This window comes from Lolium perenne, chromosome 1 (assembly GCF_019359855.2).
Source record: "Lolium perenne isolate Kyuss_39 chromosome 1, Kyuss_2.0, whole genome shotgun sequence".
In the NCBI taxonomy this organism is placed as follows: Eukaryota; Viridiplantae; Streptophyta; class Magnoliopsida; order Poales; family Poaceae; genus Lolium; species Lolium perenne.
Window position 1 is genome coordinate 225283277 of NC_067244.2, and position 16566 is coordinate 225299842.

At 41.8% G+C, this 16566-nt stretch overlaps 2 protein-coding genes and 1 non-coding gene across 3 annotated transcripts; all 3 read right to left on the reverse strand.

Annotated features, from left to right (window-relative positions):
• Positions 1 to 28: 28 nt before the first annotated feature.
• LOC127327231 (multisubstrate pseudouridine synthase 7) lies at positions 29 to 6024 on the reverse strand. Its single transcript, XM_071824592.1, has 20 exons — positions 5790 to 6024; positions 5494 to 5691; positions 5137 to 5408; positions 4797 to 4869; positions 4650 to 4706; positions 4120 to 4199; positions 3988 to 4050; positions 3669 to 3756; positions 3475 to 3578; positions 3283 to 3385; positions 3096 to 3169; positions 2653 to 2717; positions 2334 to 2497; positions 2186 to 2253; positions 2027 to 2087; positions 1673 to 1710; positions 1393 to 1461; positions 837 to 1161; positions 342 to 434; positions 29 to 252 (listed from the first exon to the last, which is right to left on the reverse strand). The coding sequence occupies exons 1-19, from the start codon at positions 5961 to 5963 to the stop codon at positions 405 to 407; spliced, it is 2106 nt and encodes a 701-aa protein (XP_071680693.1). The 5' UTR covers positions 5964 to 6024; the 3' UTR covers positions 29 to 252; positions 342 to 404.
• A 607-nt stretch (positions 6025 to 6631) lies between these two features.
• LOC127327230 (NADH dehydrogenase [ubiquinone] flavoprotein 2, mitochondrial) lies at positions 6632 to 10330 on the reverse strand. The gene is made up of 10 exons (XM_051354003.2): positions 10158 to 10330; positions 9999 to 10067; positions 9840 to 9905; positions 9342 to 9458; positions 8517 to 8594; positions 8324 to 8429; positions 8160 to 8206; positions 7914 to 7991; positions 7252 to 7317; positions 6632 to 7109 (listed from the first exon to the last, which is right to left on the reverse strand). Exons 1-10 carry the CDS (start codon positions 10245 to 10247, stop codon positions 7002 to 7004), a joined length of 825 nt encoding a protein of 274 aa, XP_051209963.1. The 5' UTR covers positions 10248 to 10330; the 3' UTR covers positions 6632 to 7001.
• Positions 10331 to 14275: 3945 nt separating this feature from the next.
• TRNAM-CAU (transfer RNA methionine (anticodon CAU)) lies at positions 14276 to 14362 on the reverse strand. Its single transcript is given in 2 exon segments — positions 14276 to 14311; positions 14325 to 14362. It is a non-coding gene; the product is annotated as a tRNA-Met (tRNA).
• Between the last annotated feature and the right edge of the window lie 2204 nt (positions 14363 to 16566).

Here is a 16566-nt window from a genome sequence, read left to right on the forward strand (position 1 = left end):
ACTTCAAATGCAAAACAACATGATGGGATGCCATCCAGCAAAATCTCAGCTTTGTCTCGATACCCCAGGCAGCTTTCATACCCTGATTTTGTTACAAAAGTCATACAATCTTTATTATGACATGCCCCATTCTAGTACAACATAAGAACCGCAAGTTTTGCGCTCAGTACATAGTTTCGAACACTCGTATTGTTTGCGTGAGCATCACTGGGTTGCTCATTCGTTGATTCTTGGATCCAACTGAAGCTCTCACTGCAAAAGAACAGAAGTAGGAACTAAGAGAACCAATAAACAGTGTCATTTAATACAGTGTTACAGGATAAGTCTTTGAAACACCATACCTACTCATGTAGCTTAACCATATCACGTCCTCGAGATCACAGATCAATTCCCATAGAGAAAACTTAGCAATGGAGTGTTTTCTGGTACGAGACCTGCAAGTAGCCCAAAGGAGATTATTCAACAAATGTGACACATCATGCCATAAATAACATACAAATAAATATCTCATATACGACTGTCATGTGTAAATGCGTTGTTTAGAACTCCATTGATGAATTCGTCAGTTGTGTACACTCTTTAAAAAAGAACCATACACCATAGTGGCATGGCCTTCTGAACACACCAAATAATCTATCAGCAATCGCTTGCAACCACTGCGACCTAGTTAAGCAACAGCAGGCCACTAGGAAATCATGTCGGCCCAAGGTCATTCAAATGTAATGGAAGAACTAAAACATTGGGCACTGTATAAAGCACAGATATTGGTTGAATTATACTAGTCTTTAAAATCAAATACTAGTAAAAGCATAATATAAATACCAATAGAAACATACCGAGGTTGAGTTCTTAAGCAGTTCCCTGATTGCCATCGTAGCATAGGTTGATGCAGGTAAAGTAAATGTTAATTTCACAGCCAGTTTGCTTGGCAATGTATCTGAGCTGCCAATCGACTTGTTTTCTACTACGCTAGTTTCACTAGTTGGCGTGGAGGTCTGCAATGGCCCTTCCAACTTGCAATCAGCTGTCTTGGAGACAGAATTTCCAGTAGATGTGGGCTCATTTGCAGCTACCTTTGCATCTGTAAGCTTGTCTTTGGACAAAAGATCCAGATCAGTTTCTGCTAAGGATGCACTGTCGTCCGTGTATGTCATCAGTTCCCTGCAACCATTGAAGCATTTTATCGGAACAATGCAGTCATGTTTAATTTAAGCACAACGGTGTTGCGGACTTCTGTCAGAAAGAAATAAGAGTTCCTAGATGGCAGTGTTAATTCACTAAAACTAGTTATGCAATGAAAGAGATTGAGACTATTCAAGCTCAATGGATAGAGAGTTAAGATAGTGGTTTTAATCAATTAATATGGTAAAATGTCGACGGAAATACACGTACCACTCAAAATCAATAGGCCTCTGGAACACCCGACGGTAACCTCCTTTCATGTTTGTAATGGAAAACTCCCTTACAAATGATGTTTGCATCATACAACACAAATATTAGATTGTGATGTAGCAGAGTGCAAATGCAATGTGTATGAAATTACTAATACATTGCAGAAGGGAAAAAAAACTGTGATTGCACAATGCACTAGGCTGCACTATCTAGAGCTGCCTTTGATGCAACGACTGTGCAGAGCTAAAAAGGATTCTGACAGATATATGAATAAACTTACTTCACACCATGAGCACTTTCTGTCAAGCTAATGCCATCCTGAGACATGAAAATCCAAAGTAACATTATGATACACGTCATGGAAGAAGCCACAAAGAAATAGTGTATGATTCATAACAGATTTGAAGATAAATCATGTGACATTACAGTAGGACAGCCATTATTCACAAAGGAAAAAAAGCAACTCAAACACATATTTTGGTCAGCAGTACAAAAGCAACAACATTGCAGTATCTTACTCAGTGAATAGAAACTGGAAATGCATGTACAGAAAATTCAACAGCACACAAGTTTTGACCAGAGCAAACAAGAGTTTCTAAATAAATATGAAATACACATTGTAGTATAGTATTACCTTTTTAGCTATTTCATGGTAAATCTCAGCAACTTCATTCCCAGGGAACAATGCTTGTGAACTGCATTGCAACAACAAATAAGCAGAACTAAAAAAATCTTTACCAAGTGGATACACGACAGAAAAACTGAATGTATGCACATGTGAATTGCTTGTTACCCAGGTAAAGGAAGGACAACATCTTCAAACGAGTAAATCCCTTTCAATAAATCTTCAGAATCGACTATCTGCAAGAGAAACAAAAGGTGCGGGGATAGGTATTTGAGAAGGAACACATTGTGTATAAGCATTTGGGTTTATAGCAAACCTTCACGGATTGGATATTTTCTTCTGGAAGTATTTCAGAAGAAATATCAAGGTCAGACGAATTTGTATGGCCATCATCAGCTTCTGAGGTACCCACGGAAGTTGCTTCTTCTGGACGGCTTTCTTTGCTATAAATTAAATCACCTTCTATAACCTGTGAAATGCCTGTCAAGTGACCAGTTAGCATATATAAGAAAAGGGATGGAGAAGTCCACCACAAGATAATCTACCTCAAGAAACAGTAAAGGTTAGTCCAAAACACAAAACTATAATGATTCAACTGAAACTGAGCTGCTGTCAAAAGGATGAAGTAGACTGACCATACTTCTCAACTCTCATGCTGGCAGCATGATTCCAAAGGTAACTTTGGTAAGAATGTACATACCTATAGGAAATGGTCAGTGACAAGTAAAAAGTAAGAAACAAAGCATGAGGATTATTCAACAAAACACTGAAAAATGAACAAAAGAAATGCTTCAATAAAGCGAGTGATATATAACTCATGTAGCAAAGCACCAAGGCAAATGCAGAATACTGCTGACTAACACGTAAAGCTAATGTACTCCAGTTGATGACAGATTATATCTTAAGTGATCAATTATAAAGAGATGTATATTACTTTTTAGATGGCAACTTTTTGGATTCTATAACTATCATTTCTTGGGGAAGTAACCATTGTCGTTTACCTTAATTTGCAGCAATCAGTTATACCAAGAAAAAAATCAGAATAAGATAAAGATAAAGATAAAGATAGATAGCATACATCATTCTTAACGTTCTTGGTATACCCTTTAATGCTTGTAGGTAGTTATCAGGGGATTTCCTCAAACATAGAAGCTGGAAAGAATGCACAGATCGATACATTAGTTTAACTAACCAAAGGAAACAAGGCACCCTTGTTCATCTAATACAAGGATATGTAGATGTAAATGAAAAACGAGTACACTTACAATAGACCTCTCAGCTACAAGATGGCGAGGGAAGTTCCTCAGTGCCATATCAATATCACCATGTTGCTTGTAATGTTCACGCACCTCCTTTATGTCATCACGCTGTACGGAGTATTGAGTTATGTTGAACAAAAGTTGGCACAACATAATAAGCAAATCCTAATTAGATACAAACAAAATAAATTCAGGATATCTCCTTCCCTTGGATCAAGAACCAAGTTCACAGCAGTTTTCCATTCTCCTCTAAGCAAAGCAGCTCCAATGAGGTGTGTTGGTACTGAACCACTTCCAAAGCGCTAACCAGACAAAATAGATAAACTTGATGAGCTTCAGAAATAACAGTGAAATAAGTTCTTGAGCACAAGCAGAAGTTCCTGGTTTTGTACCTGCAAACCATAGTAGTTGATAAATCCATTCTTTCCTAAACCATCCACAGCAGCCTTTATCACGTCTTCAGATTCTGCAACAACGCCTCTGAAGAAATGTAGGTAAACATAAGTTCTCTGTTTGCTCAATTTTCTTAAATGGATACCATGTGGGATACCACACAGCAAAGCGTGGAACTATAGAATAACTGTTAGTGGTATGGTAGTGCATAGTTACAAGTCAAATAAGTCCTGCAATTGCTTGTCTATGATACACTTTCAGGGAGAGCAGGAGCACTTATATACTCTGAACTATAAAGAGAAAGAGAAGACATGGTACCTCAGAGTAATTGTAAATCGATTTCCCATGAGTTGACCTAGACCAAGTCCCTCCTTCACATAACTAGAAAGAATTAGTTAGTTGCTAAATTACTGTTTAGGACAAAGTCTATAAAACTAATTGATCACCTACCAGAAGTTTCCAACTTTAATGCCATACAGTCGCTTATTCAGTGCAGCTAATTTATTAGCTGGTACCTTGAAAACAGTGACCTAATAATAAATGAATTAGATAAGTAGCCAATGCAATTACATGCAAAGGAGTATAACCATGGCACAGGAATTAAAAACTAATTATGCACAGGAAGAATACATAACCAATCTATCAAAGAGCTAGAAAATCATGAACCAAAATACATAACTAAGTATAGTTGATCAATTATACTAAAAATAATATCTAATGCATATTACTAATAAATTGACACACAATATTCTAGACCACAGAAGCTATTCTTTATCTTATGGTTGTAACACCACAAGAGCATACATAATTACATATATAGTTTGCTTATAACTATAGCTAAAAGCCTAAAACCACATGAAGTATTTTTCTACCATGCCTATGTGTGATAATTTAGCTATTTTATCCAAAAAAAACGCAACCATGATTCAATGAAGTAAATTTAGAAATACAGAGATGGTATACATATGAGGAATAAACACCTGTTGCGTGGTAACAGCACGTTTATCCTTTGTTCCTGAAAACCCAAATGCGCGTGACTGCAAAAAGCACAGTCAGTCATTAGTCGATTAGCAAAGGATGGGTAACGAATCCTGCCATCAAAGAAAGAAATAGCAACCAAGATATACCTGGAGTCCTAACATTTTTCCTATTACACCCAGTGCATCTTGTGTGTCCTTGTTTTCTTTGCAAAGGTAAAACCTGATAAGTGCCAGAATGGTAATTCCAGTTACAACACTAGTTAGCAGCAAAACTAGATGTGACACAAGCATTAGATCCCTTACTACACAACTATACATGATTGGTCATAGCTACATTACTCGTGCTACCAAATTTAAACAACTAAAGCCTATCAATCAAAGTATGTCAAACAAGTGGAATGAGTGTTAATAATACTTGATGCAGACAAGGATTTATGATCTAGGACAACAGATGATGAGATGATCAAGTCAAACAGGATGCTGTCACCTCATGAACTTCCCAATATGGGCTGGCCAATTAGACGACCCTCTACTGTCATATGGCCCCCAATCAGAGCCATTCATGTCCTTCCTCTTCCTTCCTCTCCCGCCACCACCCCTCCCACCACGGCCCCTCCCGCCACCACCACCGCCACGACCTCGCCCTCCTCCAGCTTCAGATCCCACACGAACCCTGATGCATTTCTGTACCCCGTCGCTGTGTTCCACCGTGTCCGTGACCAAGAACTTGAAGTTATTCTTGAAGAAGCCATGCACCTCCTACAAAACGAATAAACACCCCAAATCAGCCATTTCCCCCAATTCAACCACACAGAACAATCAAGCGCCTGGGAACCAAACGCACCGATCGATGAGCTTTGTCGGCGTCAGGCGAGAGGATAACCGGCGGGAAATCAGCCTCGCCGCCGGCCGCAGCCTTCTCGATAAGCCCTCTAACCGCACTGCAGTCCGCGTCGCCGCAGAGCCCACTGAACTTCTCGAGAGCCTGCGAGTGGTCCGCGTCGGCCGACGGCGCCGCCTTCTCCTCCTTCGGCTCCACGCACTGCCACACACGGAATCGCAATGAGATCGGGGCCGGATGCGCGACGAAACTGGTAACCGGATTCCGCGCGCGCGGCGAGGGCGGGAGGGTGCGAGTACCTCGTCGGGGAGATCGAGGGAGGTGAGGCGGACGACGGAGCCGTCGCGGGCGACCTCGTGGACGATGAAGTCGGAGTAGCGGTGCTTGAGGACGCCGCGGAAGCCGGGGAGGGAGGAGGAGGTGAAGCAGGTGATGCCGACCTCGGCCTCGGTGACGGAGCTCGAGCGCGCCATGGGAGGAGAGGTGGCTCGGATTTGGGGGTTAGGGTTTTGGGAGGGAAATGGACAAGGGTTTAGCCGGAGGAAAATGGCGAGTGGAAATTTGCAATTATGCCCCAAGCCCCCAACGGTAAGGTAATAATATTCGGAAGGGTGTTCCTGAAATGCGTCGTGTTTTTTTTTCAAAATTACTGCAGGAATACTGGAATAGGGGAAAAAACCATATGCCGCTTCTTTTCAATCTTTTAGGGTAGCGAGTCAATCCTGTTTTAATTTAGCTCACTCAAGAGACTGATCATCAAGTAATATGGAATCATTTGTCCCATACATTGTCACGAAAATCCTATCAGACGCCCCAAATACACTTTCAATAGAAAAAGTCTGGACGGCGATGGCAGGACAGGTTAGGATCCTTCTGGGAATCTGGGTGCAAGAAAATCCAAGCATGAACACAGTGGAGGAAGAACAAATACATCAGGCTGAGAAGAGGTGCTATAGAGCAGGTAATTTGCATCGTGGATCACATTGTACATATGCACACACAACTCGATGTCAAACACTACTGTAGTACTGTAGTCAAGAAAAATGAAGGAATATCTAGGACGAAAAGTTCAGAGAAACATGACCAAATAAGTCATTGGTATCAAAGTGACCAAATTGTAACCCACAATGTGTACCAGGTCTGGACCGTAAGGCTTAAGGTACCATGTTTAAACTTTAATGCACGAACAACAAGAGTTTAACACTGCAGGAGTAGCATAACAGCAAATGCGATCGATTCTCCAAGGATGCCCAGGGCCCCAGTTTCTTTTGGCGAATACAAAGGTTTCGCCACCTCAACTTTGAAACAGCACTATCTCTATTAATGGGTGGCAGTTTAGCTGATGGCACAAATGAATAAAAAAGAAACAAGAGATGGTGACCACAAAGATCAAATTGCCTATCAGTTGTTTGCGGTTTCAACAACATACACTGCGAACCGACTTATTTGTGTGCTTGTAACTCAAAGCAAACCTAGCAGGCATACATATCCGCTTGTAGCTCATAGCAAACCTAGCAGGCATCGAGGTCCCTGCATGGCGGAGGTTTTGGCTCGCCTTGCAAGGTGAGGTTCCCTCCAGCAGGACCACAGTTTTTCCGCTCTGGGTTCTGTGTGCCGCGCTGCAAAAGTTATCCAATCATCAGAATAGGTGTATTAGCCTAAGACAAAATGCTGGGGCTTAAACATATACTAAAATACTCAGACAACAAAATATGTGGCCAGATATAGTAAAAGAATCTTATTGAAATGGCTAAAGCTTACAGGGGGCGTTTCTCCTCTTCTCAGCATTTCAACCAGCTCAACAACACGCTTTGGAGTGAGGTCCTCCTGTAAAGGCAAATGTAGGAAAAAAGAAGCTCAAGTTAAAAGGCACACAAGTTTTAACAAGCCATCCAGTTAGCAACTTTATGTCTGCAGTGATGCAGTAGTTCTATTGCATAGAAACTTAGTTTAAAAGATAATCACAGCAACATTCTAGTTTCAACCTCTCCAATGCCCCCAATAAAGAAGATATAATACAGAACGAACGAGCAATGACATAGAACTTTTGTCTCTTGAGTTGACAGGTTTTGATTTATGCATATACATGAACTTAACAATTTAGACAAATCAATTGTTCTGAACATGCAAAACCACTCTTTATCACTTCACCCCTTACCTACCAATACACCCTAGTAACTCTACATAGTAATCACGTTCTTCCATTACCCACATTTTTGTTCTGTATCTAATCAGGTTGAACCGGTTGTGCTCCAAGAGTTTTCATTGTGTTTCTGGTACAATGCCCACCACATTATACCAGCATCAAGTCACTGATGCTTAGTAATACCAGTAAGTGTGGACGCTCAAGGACAAAAATTAGGATGCCAGAGTAGTGCAATGTTGAATTTTATATGCCTGCCAGGAGAACAAAATAAACTTACGTAATAATTGTATGAGTAACCATCTGAACCTTTGGAATAGTCAGCCACCGCGATCATGGGAGCATTCACACAGCAACCCTGTGAAATACGACGGAAAGGTGAATAAAAGTGTCTTTCTAAAGTAAAAGTAGATCATAACCAAGCATTCAAAATCATTCATCACAAACATAATACAGACCATTCCTACATTTAAACATTTGAAAGTGTAAACCCAGCTAAAATAAATATTTCAGATCACGGCGTTACCATGCATTCCATTTCCCCGACAGAAAATAAACCATCGCTTGTCACCTCTGCGGATGAATAAAAATGTTAAGTACATCAAAGAAACAGCAAAAGAAAATTTTGTTCAGAAGATCTTTGAGCTAACAAATTCGAAATTATCAAAATAACTCCATGTATATACGAACCATTCCGTTTAACTCCAAGGTGTTCTAACAGGGCTTCCTCAATATCACGTGAACCACGAATCATACAAGGTGTAGTTCCACACACCAAAAGGTGATATTTTCCTACCTACATGGGATGAAAAGAGTGACATGGTAAAGGAGGTGCTAGTAGTGCTAGTAATGAGTACAGTGTAGGCAGCATGCATCAAGGTACCTTAGTCCTGTTGAACATTGAGTAAAATGTTGCAACTTCATAGACCCTGATCGGCGCAACTTCGACAATTTTAGCAATCTGAAAAGGAAGCAACAATATTGTCAGGAACAGTAAGAAATGAGAAGAGTTAACTTCTCCAAGATAAATGGATAAACAGTGGAAAGTAAAAAACCATAAAATATATTAGACCAGTGTTTAAGAAAGACTATGACAATTGTAATCAAATTATCAACCTAACAGTCATGGTAAGAAAGGATATATGCTCCAGCTTTGAATGCATTGTATAATAATACTATGCTCCAGAATAGTGTGAGCTGCCACATGAATATTTTTAGACTTCCACGGAACAACTTCAGAAACAAAATAACAAGATCATAAGAGATTTCAATTACTATGTTAACATGGCTAACAAACATGTTCTTTCTTACTTAAAACAATGACTCCAGGTCTCTTAATAAGGCTAATTTTACTGAACATCAAATCCAGAATAACATTGCAATTATCCAATGGCGGCAACTGTCACTTCAAAATGTTTCAATATGCACATGCTATTTTCCTGTGCACCTATACACAATTTGATTAAGTGTTCCAGGCATAGTGAATAGGCAAGAGTATGCTGAAAACAACAGATACAACATGAAACAATGGGCAACAAGGCTCTGCATATTTTCTACAGGTAGATAAAGGTTTGAAACTAAAGAAGTTACATGAGCTATAAGCAAACGTATGTTATAACAATTTCACCCTTTAGATGAAAATGGAATACAAAATAGCATGCTGAAGTTGGAAGGTAATTATCAAAAATTTGCACAAATTCTAACTTACAGCATCCATTGCTGCAACCGGGACCCATCCGCCATGCTGCTGCTGTGCAAGATCAAGCATTGGGATGATACCAGATTGCTTGTAGTTGCTTGGGTAATGAGATAGAATCTCCTTGACCTGGGACATTAAAACAGAAAATTTAGTCCACATAATAACTGACTTGAAATGTGTCCATAGTCCGCACCAACAGTATTCACTGAGATCATTTCTCCTGTAAGAATGGAAACACTAAGCTAACGTTAGTGCATTTACTTATTCTCAAGGTGTCACACGAATACACAACATCAACAAGACTTTGCCCTTTGCATTAACGACAATAGAAGTTAACCTGAAGACTGTCATTCAAGAGCATTATCTACTGGACGAACAACATTAGCAGTGCAAATGGTATCCTAAGAACCCTGTCTGAACATCTGATTACACAAGTCCAAATCTAGCCAAGTTGATTCAACAGTCCTCCCGCTACAAGCGCATCCCAGAAAAGGGGAAGGGCAGTACCTTCTCCATGTTCGTCTTCGTGAACTCCCACGGCATGTCCGGGCTGTTCTCCGGCGAATCGATGTGCTACAGAACAAGGCAACATATAAATCTAGCTGAATCCTCCTCGGAGGCAAAACAGATCAGGCAAAGCGTAGAAGCGGATCCGAGAGCGCTCACGTAGTTAAGCGCCGAGGAGAAGGTCCTGGAGAAGTATCCCGTGGCGGCTGCGGCGGCGGGGGAGGAGATCTGCACGGAAAATTTCGGCGAACGGGATCAGAGGATTGACCTGGGAGAATCGAGGGGAATGGATTCGGGAGGGGGGAGAGACGCGCTAACCGGAGAAGGAGCGATTCGGCGGGCGGCGGACTGTGAAGCGGAGGCGGAGGCGAGACCGAGGAGGCGGCGGGCCGCGAGGCGGGCGGCCATGGCGGCCGGCGAGGTAGCTGGTGGTGGTGGTCGGCGTGTGGTCGCTTGTGTGTGAGCCCTGCGAGGCAGGAGAAGGAGACACCCTCTTGCTCGGTAATGAAATGGCTAAACCGGCCTGCTGGGCCGTCGTGTCGAGGCCCAGCCCAATAAGCCTCTAATGCGTTTGAAGCAGCAGGTCTCTGTTCAAATTCTCTGACCATTCAAATTCTTGTTTACCTGCACTGATGTTTACTTTTTTTGAGAGTAACCACGTACTCCCTCTGTATCGATTTAACACGCGCGTACGCAGTTTAAGATAAAGTTTGACCATTAATTTTGTGAATAAAATATAAATTATATGTCGTTTCATAAAAAATCGACTTATCATGTGACGTGTGTAAAAAAGACAAAATTCAGTACTAAAAAAAATGTTTTTTCACAAGATAAAATTTCTCGTTTTTATATAGACCACAAAAAATATTGGTTTTTCGTGAAACTTGATGAACACACGTATATTATGGAGATGTACATGCAGAATTTTTTGTCCAAATTTTTTAACATTTCGAAATATGATTTTTTGGTAGAGGGAGCATACGCACCCGGGAGCCGAATTGAATTTCCGGGTATATATTCTATATTTTATTAACTAAAATAATGGTCAAAGCAAATTTTTAAACTACGTGCGCATCTATTAAACCCATACAGAGGTAGTATTTTATTAATCGAAAATTAAATTACATGAGTAAATAAACGTGGAAAAAACCAGGCAGACCTCTGAAAACTTTGTAGAAAAAACTCTAAAGGATAGTAATATACAAAACTATCCCTAGAGTTTCCTGCACTCGCCGAACCAAGCGGCTGCCGCCAAACTCCAACGCCGCCTAGACAGCCGTTGTAAGAAACGCTGAGCCTCCACCCTTGTCAGATCCAAAAGAGCACCATTCTCAATGAGGCTTTGTGAGTCGATGAACAGGCTGCTGCAAATAGCGAGGCACATGTCGTTGTGGCACGTTGATCTCGACCGAGTTATACTCGGCTCAACTCAGCTTGTGTAAACGTTCGAGCGAGCTCAAACTGAGTCGAGTTTAACGTCGAGATACAAAACTAGCTCATTCTTGGCTTGTAACTATCTTAAGTTGATCGCAAAACAGAGCTTGGCTCTGGTGGTTAGGTCCCTTGTGGTGGAACCAGCCCACCCAGGTTCAAGTCCTAGACTTGACATGGGTGTTTGCATTTACCTGGATTTATTCCAGGATTTAACCGGCGCTATGCTTTCAGTGGTAGGTGACGTGCCCGTCAACAGCGAGGCGCCAGTGGTGACTTCGTCAACCTCAAGATATGCCGGCTCAGTCCCTCGGAGGTGCTCATAGGGGTAGGGTGTGCGTGCGTGCGTTCATAGGGGTGTTTGTACGTGCGTGTTTGTGAGCGTCTGCGTTGTACTGTGTTCTCAAAAAAAAAAACTATCTCAAGTTGATCTCGAGCGAGTTTCGAGCTAAGCAAAATAGTGATATTCCTATATTCTTAGGTAATTATATTTTATTATATACTTTAAATCACAACGACATCATAGCAGAACACAATAAGTTACGTCTTCAATAAAAAAAACGTGCTAATATTTTTTTTCGAAAGATAAGCACGTGATGGTTACCACGTACAGTTAATTTCTAAATTTTATCGCTTAAACCTTCCAGATTTGGTTGCATGTAGAAGGAAAGAAAAAAATATGTCCACAACATATAAGGTAGCAAATTATCCTATTTATTTTATATATATATCAAATAATTATACATAATTATATTATTTCGAGTTATCGAGCTAAAATCGAGCAAGCTGGCGCTCGCTCAAGATCAGCTCGTTTTCCACTCGAGCTACAGAAAACAACTCATACTCAGCTCATTTCTTTTCGCATCGATCTTGAATCGAGTTAAAAAGCGAGTCGATCTTGAGCCGCTCACGAGCCTCGAGCTTTTCTTGCAGCTCTAACTGGGGGACGTTCCGGTGCTATCTTGGATCAAGATTCGCCGCATCCCATCAACGAAGTCGAGAAATAATGACAAATCCATCACCTTCGGACCAACATCCTTACTCCAGAGTATCCACCTCGCCCCGATCCACAGCGCCGTTGTGGACAACGACAAACGTCAGCGACATGTCAAGAATCAGATCTCGACAGATCTCAAGAGCGATGAGAGATCAAGTCGCCGACCTCAAAGATCGACAAGCACATGTTGTCAACAACTCCGAATCGCCACCGTTAAGGTCGCCGCCGATGTGGGGGTGGAGTTGAGGCAGATTTATTTGCCCGGGCGCAACTCCCACCACCCCAACGACGCACCACAGCAGACAAGCCCTAACTACAGAACAGAGGAACGAGGTCCCCTCCCCCTCCTGCCGTCGGAGCGGCAAGCGGAGGAAGAGGGGCCAAAAGCTCCCGCCGATGGAGATGGGATTTGGCCACCCTCCGCTGAGAGAGAGGAGCAGGGGAAAAACGGTTCGCTATCAACTAATCCTTCTCCTGATGTTTACCGTTATGCTTGCAGTTAAATCACTACAGGACTTTACCTCAAAAAAAAATCACTACAGGACTTGCACTGATGTTAAACTTCAAGAGCAATACTTAATGGCACCCGCGATCATATAACTTGTTCCGCATGTGCGTTTAAGTCACACATGTTTCAAAACGAACTAATCGGTCACAGTACTTGCGAAACGTGTGCACCCCAGGTCACAAAACGGTTTGATGACTGGATTTTGGCAAAAACCAATCACACGCAGGCCACGTGAGGTGTGTGGTTCAGTCAAATTTTACACCAACGCCTCATAATTTTCTCTTCTCTATACCCATTCGTTTTAGTCCAGCCTTTTTGCACCTGGCGGTCGATGTGGCTGCTCCTGGCAGTGATGGAGGAGGCGACCGCTGCACCTGCTACCACAGCGAGCTCGTCGACGACGCCGCAATCAGTGAAGACGACGCTGGATGATGACCTTCCTCGTCTCAGGCTAGATTAGAAGGAGATCCCGGTGCATGGTAAGATTAATTCCTCCCCCAATATCTAGGGTTTGGCCTTACGTCGCTGCTGCCCACAATAGATGTAGGGGATTTTGTGTACATTTTGACTGTCCCGTCTACCTCACGTGGCTCGCGCGTGACCGTTTTTTGCCAAAAGCCGGACATCAAACGTTCCGTGACCTTGGTGCACACGTTTCGCAAGTTGTGCGACCGGTTAGTTTGTTTTGCAACATGTGTGATTTAAGTGCACATACGGGACAAATTGTGTGACCGCGGGTGACATTAACTCTCAAGAGCGATATGCATGTTTTCCCAAATTTGAAAAGTTGTATGAACAACTGCCTAACTCAGATTTAGAAAGTAGAGCACCAACGCTGAATACACGCAGTCACGGGTCATGTTCATTCTGTTGTGCCGCTCTGTTGGAAGGCAACTAAAACACATTGGTACACCCTCGACAGAGAGTATAATCCTGCAATAACATAAGGATTTGCATAGTGAAAGTGGCTCACCGGGGAAAGCAAAGGTGCTTTTACAGCAAGAGCCAAGAGAGAGCACCAACATCAACTGAAACACGAAGGCGGAGGCACACATCGTAAGATGGTAAAGTGTAGCAATAGTTCATCTTCCTCGGTAGAAGCGAGCATAGCGTGTTACTGAATTTAACCAGGCTTTGGGGAACCAAATGTCGAATGAATATTGGTGTATTTGAATTAATGAACCACCGGCTGAAACAAGCATTGAAGTTAAGGGAGCGTGGAAATTAAAACGCAGAATCAATATACGAGACAGGGCCCTGGATTCAGCAATACAAACATGATTTAAACCAGCAAAAAAAGGAGTGACAATGTTCAGACGTTCAGAGAACGTGGAATTAAAAACGCGGAATCAAATATGCGAGATACGGCCGTGATTTTCGAACCAGCAAAAAGAGTGTGACAATGTTCAGAGTTGCTCCGTGTCACCTGATGATTCAGGTGGAAATGCGATGACCCAAGTTGTCGCTGAGCGTTTCATCATTACAGGCCACAGGTTTTTTTGGGGTGAGAGAGGCTCGAACTCTCGACCTCAGGATCACTCTCAATAGCTATGAGACCTACGCGCTAGCCAACTGCGCCAGCACCCCGTTGTGTTATCTCAACGTAATAACCACTTTAGTTCCGAGGAGCAGCGAAGATACGCTATCCTAGCACTAATATCCGGAAATCCATAAATGTTGAGTAGTAGCTGCAACACGAGTGGCCTACATGTATTTGTTCCTTCCCATTCAGTTGAACAGAACTCACTGACGGGATAGATTAACATAACCAAAATCGCTTCATACTGGCAGTGAGATACTAACAATTCCAGCAGCTTAACACTGACATAGCTAACTGCCTTATGTTTCAGCTTTCCTTCGGTGACTCGTAAGTGATTACAGTAACTCAGCGTCCATCCATGCGTGACAGATTAACTGTCAGTTACACGGATCAGACATTCAAGCGGTGCTCCGAGCAGGGATTCATCAGATGGGGATGCGGTGGCCCAAGCCAACTGCGCGACCACCCGTTGGGGTAATGCAGCGCAATAATAACCTTTTTTGTTAGCAGCAACAGAAGCGAATATCTGATATGCTAAATCCAGACCAGTACCTCTGTGGCTGATATATATTTGTTTCTTCCCATCATATTTGTTTCCCATTCAGTTAAACGGAGCTCCCTGAAACAGCTGGGTGAGATATCTTCATTCTAAAGGGAACACAGGGCACGCATTCCATTACTCACAAGCTGGGCAAAGCGTCAGTAGCAACCAGGACAAGTCCCAGCCAACTTGACTCAATCAAACGATCCCAACAAACTGGACTCTTGGAGGAAGCAACAATGAACATCTTGGGTTTGTAAAGAAAGCCATATGTCCATGAATATCACAAGATTGCATGCACGGTACACAACAAGGACTACATACAGATTTGGCATAACAGCAAGCAAAGGATGCAGAAAGGAATGCAAACTGAGCAGTTTGGCCAGACTTTTTTTTTGCGGGTTTCTGTAATTCCATTAGACATACATGCTACGAGTTCCAGGAAAAGATTCGGCATGTACCAACTCAAGAGGAATGAATCACTCACGCTTTAGACATGAGACCTACGCGCCAGCCAACTGCGGCACTACCCGTTGTGTGATGACTGCAAAACTAACTTGCTTGCGAGTGGCAGCACATACACATCAAGAAAATTATAAAATAGGAAAACTTGCGACTGGCCTGTTAATCATATAAAAGTTGCAACTCACCCTGTATCAACAGGCAAGCTTGATGCAAATGGCTTGATAATGTTAACTTCATTCCTACAAACAAGAAAAGAAAGATGAAAGAAATTGGTCTTAAATAATAAGTTAATAACTCAATGTGATGTTAAAAAATAAGATCCTGATTACATATTACAAACAAGATGCTGATGTTAGACAATGCGATCTTAAACAACAATACAAACAATTCTGCAATAGATACATACTTCACCAATCAGCAATAACTCAATAACCTACCAATCAGCCATCACTTTGAGACAATATTAGCAGTTGCCAACTAAACGTTTACCTTCCACCCAGATGTCCAATGTAGACGAGGAAGAGTCCCCTAAGCTAGCAATTCTACTGGTAGCTTGTAATGATAGCTCAAATTTCTTAGGTACTGTAGTCATTGTTTTATTTCCTCCTGGAAGGCAGCCCAGATTAATTGTTACAAGCCTAAAAATACGATTAAAGTTCCACTAAAGTAAAATAACTTGATCACCTGACATGAGAATCTTTTAGGATTAAATTTCAGTGCTCCCGGTTTTTGAAAAACATTTTTCTGGGATTCCAAAAAATTGAAGTTAAAACGAACATACATATAAACATTCTGAAGGCAAGGTAGAAATTTCGAGGAAAATATGTTGTATTTTAAGCTTTATAAAAAAAATCTGAAAAATCTGAGTTTTCCATCCCTATACTTTATTTTTAGGCTATGTCTCAGTTTCTCTTTCAAATGTTATTTAAAATAGAACACACTATTAGCTTGATATAGCTGTTGAAATTTTGGCCTTGGGGGCCTTATTCCATAGCCCAATACAAATTTTGAAATTCTCTTGGCCCATGTGGGTAGGACAAGTGGTGGGACTAAAGTTTAGTAACACATTGCTAGTTAAGAGAAAGTTGGAGTGGTATATAAGGTGAGTTGTTCTAGTCTTAGTAAGTGAGTGAGAAGAGAGAGAGCCCTCGCGCACGCCTCCTCCTCCGTCGCCCGCCTCTCATCCACGACGCGCGCCGCGTGTTAAGCTGAGCTAATATTTTGCTGTTTAGAAATTTTATTACG